We start from the raw sequence: 19701 nt of genomic DNA on the forward strand, positions 1-19701 counted from the left end.
TGTTATAATTAGGGGATTGAAAACTTCATTTTACTTTCATTCATTTTTAATTGGCAAAGCATTGTATGAACTTTTCGCATATTGAAAATCCTGCTAAGGTGCATGCTTAGTTGAAAAGTTATTTTTAGCATTTAAAACTTAAATGTTATGTGTTAACTGTTATTTTCGGTTGGTGACCTTTACAATTATTGTGGAAATCTGGGCTTTGCCCTCAGATGAGAGTCGGGACGATCCTACCGATTCGTACCCTACGGACGGGAATGGAGATGGGAGCGCTTGACTGCAGCTACGTTAGGAGAATCTCACGGGGCGCGTGGAGATCACTCCGGGTGTTTAGTTGTGTTGTAAAATGATCAGATTAGGTTGGCATAGAGGGATCAGATGTCTTTCTTTTGTATTGCATTTATTTTAAAATGGAAGACTGTACCTATACTAATATTGTCAGCTTGACATGTTATTTTCGATGGGTTACATGTACCATTTGTTGTTGGGTAAATGGTTTGGATTTATAATTGGAGTAACTTTTCCGCTGCTTGTAAATTATAATGACTCAATTATTTATCCGAAGGCATTTCTTTATTTAATTCTCTGCTTTATTTTAAATTCTTTTGAAAAAAAAATATATACCCTCGCTTTGAAAAACGGGGTTTTACAAAATTTAATCGATCTAATAGATTAATTTTGAATTTGACACTACAAGAAAAAAAAAGGGTTTGCGGCGGTTTTAACCGTTGCAGTTTGATGTTTGCGACGGTTCTGCAACTGTCGCAGATTCGTGCGTCGTGAGGCCATTTTGCGACGGTTCATAAAACCGTCGTTCCAACCGTCGCCAACTTCTGCGACGGTTCACAACCGCCTCTAAATATATTTTGCGACACTTAGAACAAACTCAAATTTATTTATTTCTGCACAATTACGACAGTTATCAACCGTCGTTTGGCACAAATTGTTTTCAATAAAATCAATTCCATAAAAACTTAGAACTGAAAGTGCAGAATTTAGCACTCAAAAATCAATTCCATAAAAACTTAACTTAGAACTGAAAGTGCAGAATTTAGCACTCAAAGTGTAGAACATGCTGAATTTTGATAACAAGGCAGTCTTAAATTTGATAACAAGGCAGAATTTTTATAACAAGGCAGTCTGAAATTCCATAAAGTAAAGTGCATAATTTTGATAACAGTTCAGCAAATTATTTGCTGGATAAGGTCAAATAAATTATAAATATAACTCAGTATGAATCAAAGAAGAGATAAAGCTTGTGAAAAACATTCATTAATTGTCCCTACTCAACAGGAAACTCCAAAATTGCCCCCATATCAGTTTCTCCTTTGATTTAACTTTCATTTGCTGATTTACAATACCATATACAGCAGGTTTAACAATCTATATACAGCAGGTTTAACAATCTATATGCAGCAGGTTTAACAATCTATTTTTAACTTTCATTGGCTAATTTTTGCACAAAAAACAATGCCATATACAACAGGTTTAACAATCTATTTACAGCTACTGCAACCCTTATCATGAAAATATATATGAAGTACAGAAAATACGAAATTAAGTCCTAAAACAGATGATTCTCATGGTTGATAAATGTTTCCTTTGGTATCCAAAAGCTTCTATTCCTAAATCGGTCATATAAAATGAGGAAATAAAAGCAATAAGCTCACTCTCCATACTCTTTATGATTGATTCATTTTTCCAAAAGTGAGCACAATTTATCACTTATTAAAAAGTGCACGTCATTTTGAAAAATGAACCAATCAATGGTAAAAAATGTGTTAATCAATATTCAATATTTCATTCTATTTGGCTTGGTTTCTACCAATAGCTTTAGGACTAATATAAACTTTATAAAAAAACAGAGAGAGATAATACATGCCTTAAGCAAAGCATAAACTAATGTTTGTGTTGGTATACCTGACTGTGTACTCCCCTGTCAGTTACGTTGATCAACTGCAGAACCCGAGATGAAATTTCAGCATCTATCACTTCCTGGGATTCCACGCTACATATAAAAAATCTACAGTGAAAAATAAAATTAAAAACAGGTTGACATGCTTATGCAAACTGCCCATCACTTTTTTGACAATCCACAACATTCCAATAGATGAAAAGGTTAAGATAACTAACAGATGACCCATCTGAGAATCAAACTAACAAACAAAAGATATGTACGAGGATCAAATTGACTAATAAAAGACACATTCAGATATGTTTTTGTAATTTTGATATATTCAGGGACTATAGTAACAAAGACTCACAAATTCAAAGTTCAAAACGACTATTTTCTCAAAATAAAAGAGGAATATAAAGGGTCGTACCTTGAAAACCTCTCAAAAAGTTGCTTTTCCGTGTTGCACAAGAATTGATCCTATGTAGAAACAGAAAGCATTTGTGCAGTATAGAGCAAAGAAAGAGACACCTAATCCTATACCACTAACAAGTCCCAACCTAACACCTTGTTTTTATGGTGCTGAACATTTCTTCTGATACATATCCATCACCTTTTGTTCAGCACAAAATGATGCAACTGTTCTGATGCTACCAACAACATCATTTGCTATTTGACTTGCCTCTTCATACTTCACCTATAAAAAAAAGGCTCTTGTTATATCCACAAATATATAAGTATAATGTTGCCAAAGAGTAGCTCAACCTCAAGTTTGAGAATCCGGTTCAGGGTTTAAACACTGGCTACTAACATAACATACTAACAACGAACACTTGTTTATAAAAAAACAATATATAAGTATACTTTCTATTGATGGAATCGACAAAAATTTGTTCATTAGGCCAACCTTTGCATCAGAACTGAATCCTTTGAGAAACTTGGTTTGAATGTATCCTTGTACGAGCAACAAGGGTGACACAGCTAGAATCACAAAAGATAGGATCCAATTAGCACTAAATGCTATAACTAGTCCTGCTGTGACTGCTGCTATGTTTTGCACAATGAGGGCAAATGTATCACCAACAAGAGTTCTCACAGTTGAAGCATCAGTAGATAACCTTGCACTAACTGCACCACTGCAAGAGATATTCAATTCTTGTAGTCAGTTATATATGAGTTCAAAGAAATAACATGTGACAATGAATAACATCATAAAAAATAACACACCTTGAATTTGAAGAATGATCAAACCAACTGATTTCTTGGTGCACAACCTTTTGAAATGTCAATGAACGAATTCTTTCTATAAGTTTTCCACCAGCAATCCCAAATAAGTAGTTCTGCATTGGTATAGCTACAAGGGTGATACAACCCAAACCAAAAATTAAAAGTGACCAAAACTCAGAATCTTTTCTAAGTTCCTCAGGAGGTTTGTAGAATGTATTAATAGCTGATGAAAGCAAGAGTCCAAATGTAGGAAGAATAACACCATGTATTTTTGCAGCAATTGATCCAAGTAGTAAAACAGGAACGAAACCAATCACTAACATAAATGGAACAAAACATAACGAATCGAAACGGAACGAAACGAACCCATACACTATTTTATCTTAAGAATTGCGGCTACAATGTGGACAATCCAAGCAAGTTTGTCTTCAATCACAGTGAGGTCGTTGTTATCACTAACCTGTAATCTTGCCCTTTCCTATTCCAGTCATTTGAAAACAGTAAACAAATCAATCTCAAACAAACCAATGACTAACATAAATGGAACAAAACAAAACGAAACGAAACGAAACAGAATGAAACGAAACGGAAAGAAACGATTACCTTTGCAAGAGTTGATTTTGTTTCCAAGATGATAAATCACCTTCTTTTACAGAGTAGATTTCATTTGTCTTCGATTTCGTTTCCTTCAGAAGTTTTAGGGTTGACAGGTTGAGAGATTTGGGGGTTTTCAGAAATTTTAGGGTTGAGGAAGGATGTGCGCGGGGCTAAGAAAAGAATACACGCGGGATTGACAAATTACATTACAAAATCTGGAAAACGAAACACAAAGAGAGTTGTATTGGCCTAAACGACGACGGTTGCTTAAAACCGCCCCAGGAACCGTCGCTAACTGGTGGTGAGGTGAAAATCGCGTGCTTTATATGGTGGTATGGTGGCGGCGGTTGACGAAAACTGCCCCAGGAACCGTCGCAATGTGGTGGTGAGGGCGGTTATTTCAGAACCGTCGCAGGTCAAGTGTCGCAAACTTCAAAAATTCTTGTAGTGTGACTTGTTATATTGGTTCAAATTTAACCGATCTAATAAATCATTTTTTAATGTGACTTGTTACATCTATTATTTTAGCTGATTTAATAATTAACTATTTATTACAACGTTTGATGTTAGATCGGATAAGAAACCGATCTAACAAGTACATAGGAACCGATCTAACAAGGTTTAATTGCACTAGTGATCAGAATACTTTAAACTTTATTTTTCTTGTATAAAATAGTGCAATCTTGATAAACTTAATTTTAGTATTATTTTTTAATTTAATTTCAAAATTTTATTAGTACTTATAAGGTTTTCAAACAAAGTCGTTTCTAATTAAATAAATATAATACAACTAATAACTCTCATTCCTAGTCTGACCTATCAGAGCGAAGTTTCTCTCAAACTTGAACTTTAAGACTCATTAATCTGTAATAATTGTGATTTCGCAAACACATTGCCAAGCTAGTCAAACACAAACAAGGAATGAGGTGAATTTTGAAATTATGTCGATAGTATAATATAAATAAGAAGAACACGGGATGACAATTAGATTCACACTCACTGGGTACCCGCAAAAAAACCCACAATAGGTAGGGTAAAAACCCGCATAATGGATATGGGCATAGAGATATATAATTACCCGCAAAATTAAGTAGTATATAAATATATTATTTATTTATTTATTATATTAGTATTTAGTTTAATTAATTATTTTCTTTTATATTTAACATCTATTAATATCATTTGACCACTATAATATTTTTAATTGACAGATAAACGTTTGCAAACTTTTTAAGAATTTGATTATAATGAATAGGTAAATAATTGTGACTTTATAACAAAGAGTTATTTCTTATTAATTGTGACTTTATAATTATACTTGCAACTTCTTATTAATTGTTTTTACAGATCTCGAATAATATTGTCGTAGAACTTGCAACTTCATAAAGTATTATTATGGATATTTGAATATGTATTATAGTGTGTGTTCATTTAAAATGTTGAGTTAGAAAATATTTTTGTTTATAATACTTTATGATTGAATTTAAGATATTTGGATAGTTTTTAAATTTAATGACAACAATATCATTTATTTATCGATCTATTTTAGTTAAAATATAGGTAATGGGTATGAGTACGAGCACTCGCGTACCCAGTGAGTAAGGGTACGACTATTAAAGTTGATACATACGGGCACGACTATGAGTATTTTTTTAAACCGCATGAATAGGGACATGTACTATAGTACTCTATCAATTGTCATTATTACATGCAAACAATCATAATAAACCGAATCATAACACATTATTATATATCAAAATATTTAAGAAAAATCATATCACATTATAATATCAAAATCACTCAAGTAAAATCAAAATATCATCACATGGACCAAGGATACATGGCCCAAGTATAAGCAATTCCTTGGAACAAATACAAAAGCACACACAAGAACTCCATCAAACTTGTAATCTTAACGTGATCATCGCTTCCATTGGATGAGTCAAAGAAGTGTTACCCAAAATTCTTCGTCAAATCAGTAGGAGGAAAGCTAGGAATTGGACTATTAAAACATCAATTGTGGCTTCGCCTTTTCAAGTTATTTTGTACTACAGGTTATGATTACAATTCCTTGGATTGAATCCCAACTAAAATGAAGACGGTGGTTCATCATGTTTTGTCGTCATCTCTTAGGCATGATCGAAGTGAAGATCTGGAGATGACTACTAGAGGGTATAGAGCACGGTTTCTACGAAAAAAGGAAAACATTTTAATTTCTTTGTGAACCCTAGATATAGCCAAATAGAAACATATAGAAAAGTGACAGTCAGGCAGACATTCCTAAACAAGGGATGTGGAGCGGTAAAAATCGAAGGTGCAATTCTAGTGAGGTCTATAAAATTAAATAAATATTTTTATTTTTTTATTTTAAAGTCTTTTAAAGGAGCCACAACTCTTTTTCAACACTTCTTATAATATACAATTTTATCCACAAAATATTACTAATATTTTACCAACTAAAATAACTAAAATAATTAACATTTTAAAAATCTATTAGTTGCTAAAAATCTCACATTAACATATTACTATCTTTAGAGAATAGTTAAAATGATAAAATAAATAAATAATATTATGTCAATACTTTATATTAATTATTAAATTACAATAAATATGTATAAAAATCACCATGTTATAGCAAGTATATAAAACTAAAGAAAATTAACCATATTTATTAATCAACATAAATTCTAAAACATTACTAATACTAAATTAATCCTTTAAAATCCTATTAAATTAATGAAATAACTTATTATAAAATTTGGGGTGTTATAATTCTCCTATCGTTAAAGAAATTTCATCCCCGAAAGTTACAGTGAACAATAAACGAACTAGTATCTAATTAACCACCCTCAAGATTCGAACTAAGTCTTTAAGGATCCAATAAACACATTTAAGGTATTAACAACTCATTTAAGCATAAAATGTCAAGAATCCTAGCAAGATAAGCTAACACACTACTAGAAAATTGCATTTTAGCTGCAATATTTAGCGTCGGCCCCTGACACCGACGCTAACTAGCGTAGGCGTAGTGTCGGCCCAACTGACGCTAAGGCAAAAAAAATTATTTTTCAATTTTATTAACACGTAGCGTCGTAGTGGCCGACGCTAAGTAAAATAAGTCAAACACTAGTTTATTAATTTAATTTTTATTTTTTATATTAATAGATAGCGTCAGAGGGGCCGATGCTAAGTTTATGATTTTTTAAAATTAAATTTTTTAATAAAATCAGATGTGTACTATCAGATTGTAATTAGAACGCGAGCCCTTTCACTCTCACTCAGACTCGTCATCGTCACTAACCCTACAATTTGAACCATCACCGATTCTGAACCCAACACCGTGAAATCGCCGACGCATCAAGGGTTCCATCACGTCACCCACTCGGTACCCTAGCTATCAAACCCTTCCCCCTCTCGAACCCATGATCCTCTCGAAACCGTCAACGTCAACCGAACTCGTGACCCTCTCGCCGTCTCCATTCTCAATGTAAGTTTTGTCGTCTCACTCTCAGTGTAGCCGTTTCAGTTGTATAATGTGAAGTAAAATTTGGTAATAAGGGTAACTGGTAGTGGTAATACAGGAACGGTGGATAACTTGACATGTTTTCTGCATTTTTGGTTCATTTTTCTGTATTTCTTGTTCATTTTTTCATTTTTCTGCGTTTCTGGTTGCATGATTTATCATATTTGTTTTCCAGCAAATTTTTATTGTTCTCTATTGATTTGTTCACTTAGCTTAAATGAATATCATTATTGTTGTTGTGGGAGATTTTTAGTGCATCTATTGCGAACTTGTACTTGTGCCCTCATGTAGTAATCATAAAATCAACACTGTCAAAATGAATGTTTAAAGTGATCCTAGCTTCTTAGTTGATGATAATATGTTAGATCTTGTGCAGTGTTTGTTAAATAGCGGCTAGCAGTGCTTTGCTTCTACTTTTTGGCGATATGCTATTTTGTTCAAAATGTTGTCAAATAGCATCGCTATAGCACTGTTGTATAGCAGAATTTAAACAAACTACTATTTTCCACAATTTGCGATTGACAATATGAATCTTGTGTGATTGAGAGTATAGTCCTGTGCTCTGGAAGACTTGATATAATTGCTGTAAATTCCTAAAGTTTTTCTATTCCACAATTTTATTCTTACAAGAAATGAAGTAGATATTGTTCTGGAGATAATATGATATACATTTCCCCGTCATGAGAATTTGATCAAAATATTGTTGAAATGGTGAGATTCTTTCACCTTGACATGCCTTCTAAAACCATGTTTTGTTATTCAGAACTGGCTTTGAGGAGGACAAGAATTTCCATGTTGTTTTAAATTCTGTAATAGCTGGCCACTATCATGTCACTGAGTATGGGATCTGCTGCATTTAGTAAAGCTATACAAGCTCATGACCTGCACACAGGCGTAGATGTTTGTATTAAAATTATAAAGAACAACAAAGATTTCTTTGATCAAAGCCTTGATGAGATCAAACTTCTCATGTATGTCAATAAGCATGATCCAGGAGACAAGTATCACATTTTGCATAAGTGATTTTGTATGTAAAACTGATCTTGTTAATACTATTACATTTTACCTTCATTCAATTGTAGTGCACATTAGATATTATTCTTCGTATGAAATGTTTACATTTGTTTACTAAGGACATAGATGACTAAATAAATATTTATTTGTTTTTACTTGACTTTGAATTCCATCTTTAATATAACTGAAATGTGCTATTGGTATTTATTTATCACTTATTCAAAATATTTATGTGCTGCTACAATTCAACATTTGTTATTTTTGTTTTAAAGTTAACTCCAACACTTAATGTGTTTGTGACTATGGCATTTTTCAATACATTCCCGGATTTGTTATAAAATATAACTATTTGCAATTGTGTCATATTTTGGAAAGAATTGAATTACATTACGAGGACTAACCTTCTAAGCTATATATTCAAAGTTATATTGAGAAATTTATATTAAAGGTCTATCTAAATTGACTTATTTGAATTTATCTACTGTCATAAAAACTTGTGAGACTGCTTGATAGAGTTTATGGAAACAACTTATGAACATGTTTATAAATTGTTTTAAGTTTATTTCCATAAACTGTCCATGATAGGTTATGAAAACAACTTATAGCTTATATGAAAACGATTTAACTTTATTTTATATTTTTTATAAATAAATATAGCTTAAACTTAAGTGTTTATATGATCAACGCTTTTGGGATAAGTGATTAATTAAACTGTTATCTTCTGACTTTACCATTACTACTCTTCATTCCTTTTTGTTGTTGCACTGCAGGAACATTTGTTGACCTGGTCCCCTGTATCCTGGTGAATTTCGATAAACAACAAATCGTAATTTGGAGGGGGGAGGATTATAAGCACTTGAAGGGTATGGATGCTGTTAATTTGATTATACTTTGTTATTAATATGGAGGTTGTTAAGTTTGTTTGTTGATTTATCATATTTGTTTTCCAGCAAATTTTTATTGCTCTCTATCGATTTGTTCACTTAGCTTAAATGAATATCATTATTGTTGTTGTGGGAGATATTTAGTGCATCGGTTATGTTTAGTGCATCAGTTCTGTTTAGTGCATCGGTTCTATATGAATGTGATTTAAGAACAAATATAAAATTATTCAATGCTGTTAAATGCTTATGTTAGCTCCTTTTTCTGCTTTTTCTCCCCATGTTTGCATATGTTGTGGAGGTTGAGAGGCTTCGTAGAGTACAATATGCTAAAAATTAGAAAGGTGTACATGTTGAATTTATACCTGTTAGCTGCTTTTTCTGCTTTTTCTCTCCATGTCTGCATATCCTAAATTTTGTTAAAATTATACTTGTTGTGTAATGAAATATATGTTGAGATGTGAGTCACTTGTTGAAATAGTATCCAGTAATTTTCTAGCAATAGATTAAATTGAGCTCCAGAATATACATTACTCAAACTACACAGATTTGACCTGCATAAGGCTGATTTGGAAAACCTCGCCGAACTCTGTAAAAGTGCAATCTAACTAAACTAAAATCTGATGTTCAATGCAAGTTTGGAAAACCTCCCTATACTTTGTTTAAATTGCTCCTATACTAAAATATGATGTTCAAGTGCAATCTAAAGCTGATTTTCCTCCCTATATTTTGTTTAAATTGCTCTTATACTAAAATCTGATGTTCAATGCAAGTTTGGAAAACCTCCCTATACTTTGTTTAAATTGCTCCTATACTAAAATCTGATGTTCAAGTGCAATCTAAGGCTGATTTTCCTCCCTATACTTTGTTTAAATTGCTCATATACTAAAATATGATGTTCAATGCAAGTTTGGAAAACCTCCCTATACTTTGTTTAAATTGCTCTTATACTAAAATATGATGTTCAAGTGCAATCTAAGGCTGATTTGAAAAACCTCCCTATACTTTGTTTAAATTGCTCCTGATTTAATTTGATTATACTTTGTTTTCAATCTAATGATCTAACTAATTAGTTAATTGCATTGTTATGCAGTGCCCTAATATAAATTGGAAATTATGTTACTGTTTGAATATTAATCTTTGTTCTGTTGGAATTTATTCTATATGACTCAGATATATTGCATAAACTTGTTAGGTTCGTGAGTTTATTTATCTCTATAATTTTTCATACTTATTTAGTGATTGAAAAGTTAAGTTTTGGTCTTATAGTAAATGGATCGTACTTCGATGTACAATAGGGTGCATGAAAATAGACGCGGATTGAAAAAGGAGTATGTTAATGGTGTTAAAGATTTTGTGAAGAGGGCTTTGAAACAACCGATTTGTATATCTGAGGGAGGGATAAGGTGTTCGTGTATAAAATGCAAGTGTATGAAGATATCTGCAGCAACTACTGTTAGACTTCACTTGTATCGAGATGGATTTCAACCAGATTATTGGATTTGGACTGAACACGAAGAAGTGAAGCTAATGGTTGAAACAAGGGGTGGTTCGACTAGTAGTAGGATTGTACATCATGACGACCAATTTAATGCAGTGGATGAAATGGTGTTTGATGCTTTTAGGCCTTATCGAGATTTCATTGATGTGAACACTAACATGGGAAATGAGACATTTGCTGAGGATGAGTTGCCTAACGAAGATGCAAAACGGTTTTATGACAAGTTGATATCCACCAACAAGCCCATCTACGAGGGGGCTACTCAATCAATGTTTTCAATATGTGTTCAACTTCTAGCAATTAGGTCTAATTGGCATGTTCCACAAAAATGTATAGATTTTGTTACAAAAATGCTTAAAAGTGTATGTCCAGTGCCAACATGCTTGCTCGATAACTATTACCAAGCAACACAATTCGTATCAAAGTTAGGGTTGAAGGTTGAGAAGATTGATTGTTGTAAGAAAGGGTGTATGTTATATTACAAGGATGATAACAAATTATCTGAGTGCAAAATTTGTCATTCTCCTAGGTTCATTCCATGTAAGACTGGTATGGGAAAATACAAAGATGTTCCAGCAAAAAGAATGTTTTATTTCCCTATCATTCCTAGATTACAAAGATTGTATGCATCAACAGAGTCTGCAGCTGAAATGAGATGGCATCACGAGAATAAAAAGAGTTCAAACGTCCTTCGCCATCCGTCTGATGGAAAAGCGTGGAAACATTTTGACGATGTATATACTGACTTTGCTAGTGACCCTAGAAATGTAAGGTTGGGTCTATGTTCAGATGGATTTACTCCTTATATTCAAACGTCTGCTTCTTCATACTCTTGTTGGCCAGTTATACTCACTCCATACAATCTTCCCCCTGAAATGTGCATGACCAAACCATACTTATTTTTGACTTGTCTCATACCTGGACCTTCTAATCCCAAACAAAATATAGATGTCTACTTGCAACCATTGATTGATGATTTGCAACGATTGTGGTCCAACGACATTTTGACCTATGATATATCCACAAAACAAAACTTCATCATGAAAGCATGCTTGATGTGGACAATTAATGATTTTTCCGCCTATGGTATGTTATCTGGATGGGGAACACAAGGTAAGTTGGCATGTCCTCATTGTATGGAAGACACAAAAGCTTTCACTTTGAAATATGGCGGTAAGAATTCTTGGTTTCATTGTCATCGTCGATTCTTGCTAGTTAATCACGCTTTCAAAAGAAGTAAAAGAAGTTTTACAAAAAATAGGGATGAGAAAGACGGTTAACCTTACATTTACACAGGGCAAGAGATATCGGGGGGGTGAGTAATTTTCCAAAAGTGACTGAAATTGATTGGAAAAAGAAATTGAACGGGGATGGAGTGGGTCATAATTGGAAAAAACGAAGTGTTTTTTGGGATCTTCCATATTGGAAGGATAACTTGTTAAGGCAGAACCTCGATGTGATGCACATAGAGAAAAATGTCTTCGATAATATATTTAACATTGTTATGAATATTAAAGGTAAAACAAAGTATAATGAAAAGGCGAGAAAAGACTTGTCTTTATTATGCTTTTGCGGGGACTTGGAGATGAAAGTCTTATCTAACGGAAAGAAGGGTAAACCAAAGGCAAATTACACTTTGACATCATCAGATGTCAAGTTGGTTTGTAAATGGCTTAAGGAATTGAGAATGCCTTATGGCTATGCTTCAAACCTTGCTAGGTGTGTCAATGTTGAGAATGGTACGATACACGGGATGAAGAGCCATGACTGTCATGTTTTCATGGAATGTTTACTCCCATGACTGTCATGTTTTCATGGAATGTTTACTCCCAATTGCATTTCATTCCTTGCCATAATTTATTTGGAAACCATTAACTAAGCGAAGTCGATACTTCAAGGATCTTTGTTGCAATACATTGAGGTTGGACGACTTAGTTAAGTTAAATGATAACATTCCAATTATCATATGCAAGTTAGAAAGGATTTTTCCACCAGGTTTCTTTGACTCAATGGAGCATCTTCCAACACATCTTGCCTATGAAGCAATGTTAGGTGGTCCAGTGCATTACCGGTGGATGTATCCATTTGAAAGGTAACTTTTGTGGTTGATTTTTTTAATAGATTACATGTTTATTATAACTTACTTAATAGACATTTAATGATTAAATGTGCAGATGTATGGGAGTCTCAAAGCGGGTAGTGACCAACAAGGCTAGGGTTGAAGGCTCCATATGCGCCGACTATATACAACGTGAGACAACTTATTTTTGTTCTCATTATTTCAAGTCATGCAATTTGTTGTCAACCACAAATTTAAGTATTAATCGTCATTTAGAATGTGATGATCTCCAACCTTCACTATCCATCTTGCTGAAATGAGGTCGACCGGCTGGGAAGTTTGGAACACATTATCTAACAGATAACGAATGGAAATCTGCTCAAGTACACGTGTTGATTAATTGTGATGAAATTAAACCATATCTTGAGTAAGTGTTTGTAACACCCCGTTTTCCAAAGCGAGGGTATATTTTTTTTTTTAAAAGTAATTAAAAACGAACAAAGAATTGAATCAGGAAATGCCTTTGGATGAATAATTGAGTCATTATAATTTACAAACAGCGGAAGAGTTTCTCCAATTATAAATCCCAAACATTTACACAACAACAAATGGTACATGGAACCCATTCAAGTAAAAAGTCAAACTGACAATATTAGTATAAGTACAGTTTTCCAAACTAAAAATACTCCAATCCGAAAAGATGGACACCTAGTTCCTATACATCATCCTAATCTGATCATCCTACCAAAAAGCTATACACCCTGAGTATCTCCACGCGCCCCGTGAGATCCTCCTAATGTAACTGCAATCACGCGTTCCCATCTCCATTCCCGTCCGTAGGGTACGAACCGGTAGGACCGTCCTGACTCTCATCTGAGGGCAAAGCCCAGATTTCCACAATAATTGTAAGGGGTCACCAACCGAAATTAACAGATAACACATAACATTTAAGTTTTAAATGCACAAAATAACCTTTCATCTAAGCATGCACCTTAAAGGGATTTTCCATATGCTAAAAGTTCATATAATGCTTGTCAATTAACAATGAACTCAAAATGAAGTTCTCAAACCATCAAGTAATACATAACTGACCAAAGCATTGATAAATCAATTGAGAAATCGATTATCTAACTCAAAATAAGGACTTTTGCTGAGCCAATCGATTGCCAAATCGATTTGGTCAGTTCTGCTGAGTTTTTGCATGACCAAATCGATTTCTAAGTCGATTTTGTCAGTTCTGATGAGTCCCTGTGTTGCCAAATAATAAGTCATTAAGAGATTCCCCATTCTTAATTCTCATTTAACTTAACGATTTTCAAGACAAAACATTCAGTAAATAAGTCATTAAGAGATTCCCCATTCTTAATTCTCATTTAACTTAACGATTTTCAAGACAAAACATTCAGTAAATAAGTCATTAAGAGATTCCCCATTCTTAATTCTCATTTAACTTAACGATTTTCAAGACAAAACATTCAGTAAATAAGTCATTAAGAGATTCCCCATTCTTAATTCTCATTTAACTTAACGATTTTCAAGACAAAACATTCAGTAAATAAGTCATTAAGAGATTCCCCATTCTTAATTCTCATTTAACTTAACGATTTTCAAGACAAAACATTCAGTAAATAAGTCATTAAGAGATTCCCCATTCTTAATTCTCATTTAACTTAACGATTTTCAAGACAAAACATTCAGTAAATAAGTCATTAAGAGATTCCCCATTCTTAATTCTCATTTAACTTAACGATTTTCAAGACAAAACATTCAGTAAATAAGTCATTAAGAGATTCCCCATTCTTAATTCTCATTTAACTTAACGATTTTCAAGACAAAACATTCAGTAAATAAGTCATTAAGAGATTCCCCATTCTTAATTCTCATTTAACTTAACGATTTTCAAGACAAAACATTCAGTAAATAAGTCATTAAGAGATTCCCCATTCTTAATTCTCATTTAACTTAACGATTTTCAAGACAAAACATTCAGTAAATAAGTCATTAAGAGATTCCCCATTCTTAATTCTCATTTAACTTAACGATTTTCAAGACAAAACATTCAGTAAATAAGTCATTAAGAGATTCCCCATTCTTAATTCTCATTTAACTTAACGATTTTCAAGACAAAACATTCAGTAAATAAGTCATTAAGAGATTCCCCATTCTTAATTCTCATTTAACTTAACGATTTTCAAGACAAAACATTCAGTAAATAAGTCATTAAGAGATTCCCCATTCTTAATTCTCATTTAACTTAACGATTTTCAAGACAAAACATTCAGTAAATAAGTCATTAAGAGATTCCCCATTCTTAATTCTCATTTAACTTAACGATTTTCAAGACAAAACATTCAGTAAATAAGTCATTAAGAGATTCCCCATTCTTAATTCTCATTTAACTTAACGATTTTCAAGACAAAACATTCAGTAAATAAGTCATTAAGAGATTCCCCATTCTTAATTCTCATTTAACTTAACGATTTTCAAGACAAAACATTCAGTAAATAAGTCATTAAGAGATTCCCCATTCTTAATTCTCATTTAACTTAACGATTTTCAAGACAAAACATTCAGTAAATAAGTCATTAAGAGATTCCCCATTCTTAATTCTCATTTAACTTAACGATTTTCAAGACAAAACATTCAGTAAATAAGTCATTAAGAGATTCCCCATTCTTAATTCTCATTTAACTTAACGATTTTCAAGACAAAACATTCAGTAAATAAGTCATTAAGAGATTCCCCATTCTTAATTCTCATTTAACTTAACGATTTTCAAGACAAAACATTCAGTAAATAAGTCATTAAGAGATTCCCCATTCTTAATTCTCATTTAACTTAACGATTTTCAAGACAAAACATTCAGTAAATAAGTCATTAAGAGATTCCCCATTCTTAATTCTCATTTAACTTAACGATTTTCAAGACAAAACATTCAGTAAATAAGTCATTAAGAGATTCCCCATTCTTAATTCTCATTTAACTTAACGATTTTCAAGACAAAACATTCAGTAAATAAGTCATTAAGAGATTCCCCATTCTTAATTCTCATTTAACTTAACGATTTTCAAGACAAAACATTCAGTAAATAAGTCATTAAGAGATTCCCCATTCTTAATTCTCATTTAACTTAACGATTTTCAAGACAAAACATTCAGTAAATAAGTCATTAAGAGATTCCCCATTCTTAATTCTCATTTAACTTAACGATTTTCAAGACAAAACATTCAGTAAATAAGTCATTAAGAGATTCCCCATTCTTAATTCTCATTTAACTTAACGATTTTCAAGACAAAACATTCAGTAAATAAGTCATTAAGAGATTCCCCATTCTTAATTCTCATTTAACTTAACGATTTTCAAGACAAAACATTCAGTAAATAAGTCATTAAGAGATTCCCCATTCTTAATTCTCATTTAACTTAACGATTTTCAAGACAAAACATTCAGTAAATAAGTCATTAAGAGATTCCCCATTCTTAATTCTCATTTAACTTAACGATTTTCAAGACAAAACATTCAGTAAATAAGTCATTAAGAGATTCCCCATTCTTAATTCTCATTTAACTTAACGATTTTCAAGACAAAACATTCAGTAAATAAGTCATTAAGAGATTCCCCATTCTTAATTCTCATTTAACTTAACGATTTTCAAGACAAAACATTCAGTAAATAAGTCATTAAGAGATTCCCCATTCTTAATTCTCATTTAACTTAACGATTTTCAAGACAAAACATTCAGTAAATAAGTCATTAAGAGATTCCCCATTCTTAATTCTCATTTAACTTAACGATTTTCAAGACAAAACATTCAGTAAATAAGTCATTAAGAGATTCCCCATTCTTAATACTCATTTACTGAAACGATTTTCAAAAACGAACATTAAGTAACCGAGACATTAAGAGATTCCCCATTCTTAACGCCCAGTTAGCTTAAACGGTTTTCAAAACAAAATGTTAAGTAACCGAGACATTAAGAGATTCCCTCTCCTTAACGTCCAGTTAACTTAAACGGTTTTCAAAACAAAATGTTAAGTAACCGAGACATTAAGAGATTCCCCCTCCTTAACGTCCAGTTAACTTAAACGGTTTTCAAAACAAAATGTTAAGTAACCGAGACATTAAGAGATTCCCCCTCCTTAACGTCCAGTTAACTTAAACGGTTTTCAAAACAAAATGTTAAGTAACCGAGACATTAAGAGATTCCCCCTCCTTAACGTCCAGTTAACTTAAACGGTTTTCAAAACAAAATATTAAGTAACCGAGACATTAAGAGATTCCCCATTCTTAACGCCCAATTAGCTTAAACGGTTTTCAAAACAAAATGTTAAGTAACCGAGACATTAAGAGATTCCCCATTCTTAACGCCCAATTAGCTTAAACGGTTTTCAAAACAAAATGTTAAGTAACCGAGACATTAAGAGATTCCCCCTCCTTAACGTCCAGTTAACTTAAACGGTTTTCAAAACAAAATGTTAAGTAACCGAGACATTAAGAGATTCCCCCTCCTTAACGTCCAGTTAACTTAAACGGTTTTCAAAACAAAATATTAAGTAACCGAGACATTAAGAGATTCCCCCTCCTTAACGTCCAGTTAACTTAAACGGTTTTCAAAACAAAATATTAAGTAACCGAGACATTAAGAGATTCCCCCTCCTTAACGTCCAGTTAACTTAAACGGTTTTCAAAACAAAATATTAAGTAACCGAGACATTAAGAGATTCCCCCTCCTTAACGTCCAGTTAACTTAAACGGTTTTCAAAACAAAATATTAAGTAACCGAGACATTAAGAGATTCCCCCTCCTTAACGTCCAGTTAACTTAAACGGTTTTCAAAACAAAATATTAAGTAACCGAGACATTAAGAGATTCCCCCTCCTTAACGTCCAGTTAACTTAAACGGTTTTCAAAACAAAATATTAAGTAACCGAGACATTAAGAGATTCCCCCTCCTTAACGTCCAGTTAACTTAAACGGTTTTCAAAACAAAATGTTAAGTAACCGAGACATTAAGAGATTCCCCCTCCTTAACGTCCAGTTAACTTAAACGGTTTTCAAAACAAAATATTAAGTAACCGAGACATTAAGAGATTCCCCCTCCTTAACGTCCAGTTAACTTAAACGGTTTTCAAAACAAAATATTAAGTAACCGAGACATTAAGAGATTCCCCCTCCTTAACGTCCAGTTAACTTAAACGGTTTTCAAAACAAAATATTAAGTAACCGAGACATTAAGAGATTCCCCATTCTTAACGCCCAGTTTACTTAAACGGTTTTCAAAACAAAATATTAAGTAACCGAGACATTAAGAGATTCCCCATTCTTAACGCCCAGTTTACTTAAACGGTTTTCAAAACAAAATATTAAGTAACCGAGACATTAAGAGATTCCCCATTCTTAACGCCCAGTTTACTTAAACGGTTTTCAAAACAAAATATTAAGTAACCGAGACATTAAGAGATTCCCCATTCTTAACGCCCAGTTTACTTAAACGGTTTTCAAAACAAAATATTAAGTAACCGAGACATTAAGAGATTCCCCATTCTTAACGCCCAGTTTACTTAAACGGTTTTCAAAACAAAATATTAAGTAACCGAGACATTAAGAGATTCCCCATTCTTAACGCCCAGTTTACTTAAACGGTTTTCAAAACAAAATATTAAGTAACCGAGACATTAAGAGATTCCCCATTCTTAACGCCCAGTTTACTTAAACGGTTTTCAAAACAAAATATTAAGTAACCGAGACATTAAGAGATTCCCCATTCTTAACGCCCAGTTTACTTAAACGGTTTTCAAAACAAAATATTAAGTAACCGAGACATTAAGAGATTCCCCCTCCTTAACGTCCAGTTAACTTAAACGGTTTTCAAAACAAAATATTAAGTAACCGAGACATTAAGAGATTCCCCCTCCTTAACGTCCAGTTAACTTAAACGGTTTTCAAAACAAAATATTAAGTAACCGAGACATTAAGAGATTCCCCCTCCTTAACGTCCAGTTAACTTAAACGGTTTTCAAAACAAAATATTAAGTAACCGAGACATTAAGAGATTCCCCATTCTTAACGCCCAGTTTACTTAAACGGTTTTCAAAACAAAATATTAAGTAACCGAGACATTAAGAGATTCCCCATTCTTAACGCCCAGTTTACTTAAACGGTTTTCAAAACAAAATATTAAGTAACCGAGACATTAAGAGATTCCCCATTCTTAACGCCCAGTTTACTTAAACGGTTTTCAAAACAAAATATTAAGTAACCGAGACATTAAGAGATTCCCCATTCTTAACGCCCAGTTTACTTAAACGGTTTTCAAAACAAAATATTAAGTAACCGAGACATTAAGAGATTCCCCATTCTTAACGCCCAGTTTACTTAAACGGTTTTCAAAACAAAATATTAAGTAACCGAGACATTAAGAGATTCCCCATTCTTAACGCCCAGTTTACTTAAACGGTTTTCAAAACAAAATGTTAAGTAACCGAGACATTAAGAGATTCCCCATTCTTAACGCCCAGTTTACTTAAACGGTTTTCAAAACAAAATGTTAAGTAACCGAGACATTAAGAGATTCCCCATTCTTAACGCCCAGTTTACTTAAACGGTTTTCAAAACAAAATATTAAGTAACCGAGACATTAAGAGATTCCCCATTCTTAACGCCCAGTTTACTTAAACGGTTTTCAAAACAAAATATTAAGTAACCGAGACATTAAGAGATTCCCCATTCTTAACGCCCAGTTTACTTAAACGGTTTTCAAAACAAAATATTAAGTAACCGAGACATTAAGAGATTCCCCATTCTTAACGCCCAGTTTACTTAAACGGTTTTCAAAACAAAATATTAAGTAACCGAGACATTAAGAGATTCCCCATTCTTAACGCCCAGTTTACTTAAACGGTTTTCAAAACAAAATATTAAGTAACCGAGACATTAAGAGATTCCCCATTCTTAACGCCCAGTTTACTTAAACGGTTTTCAAAACAAAATATTAAGTAACCG

The 19701-nt window shown here is 32.8% G+C and overlaps 1 protein-coding gene across 1 annotated transcript; it reads left to right on the forward strand.

Annotated features, from left to right (window-relative positions):
- The first annotated feature begins 10411 nt into the window (after window positions 1–10411).
- Window positions 10412–12441, forward strand: LOC101514130 (uncharacterized). Its single transcript, XM_004516633.1, has 2 exons — window positions 10412–11826; window positions 11937–12441. Exons 1-2 carry the CDS (start codon window positions 10412–10414, stop codon window positions 12439–12441), a joined length of 1920 nt encoding a protein of 639 aa, XP_004516690.1.
- The last annotated feature ends 7260 nt before the right edge of the window (window positions 12442–19701 follow it).

Source organism: Cicer arietinum, chromosome 7 (assembly GCF_000331145.2).
Source record: "Cicer arietinum cultivar CDC Frontier isolate Library 1 chromosome 7, Cicar.CDCFrontier_v2.0, whole genome shotgun sequence".
Lineage (NCBI taxonomy): Eukaryota > Viridiplantae > Streptophyta > Magnoliopsida > Fabales > Fabaceae > Cicer > Cicer arietinum.

Coding starts and splice junctions, on each gene's coding strand:
- LOC101514130 (XM_004516633.1), top strand. CDS start 10,412: ATGGATCGTACTTCGATGTACAATAGGGTGCATGAAAATAGACGCGGA. Junction 11,827..11,936: donor TATGGCGGTAAGAATTCTTG/GTTTCATTGTCA, acceptor ACATTTACACAG/GGCAAGAGATATCGGGGGGG.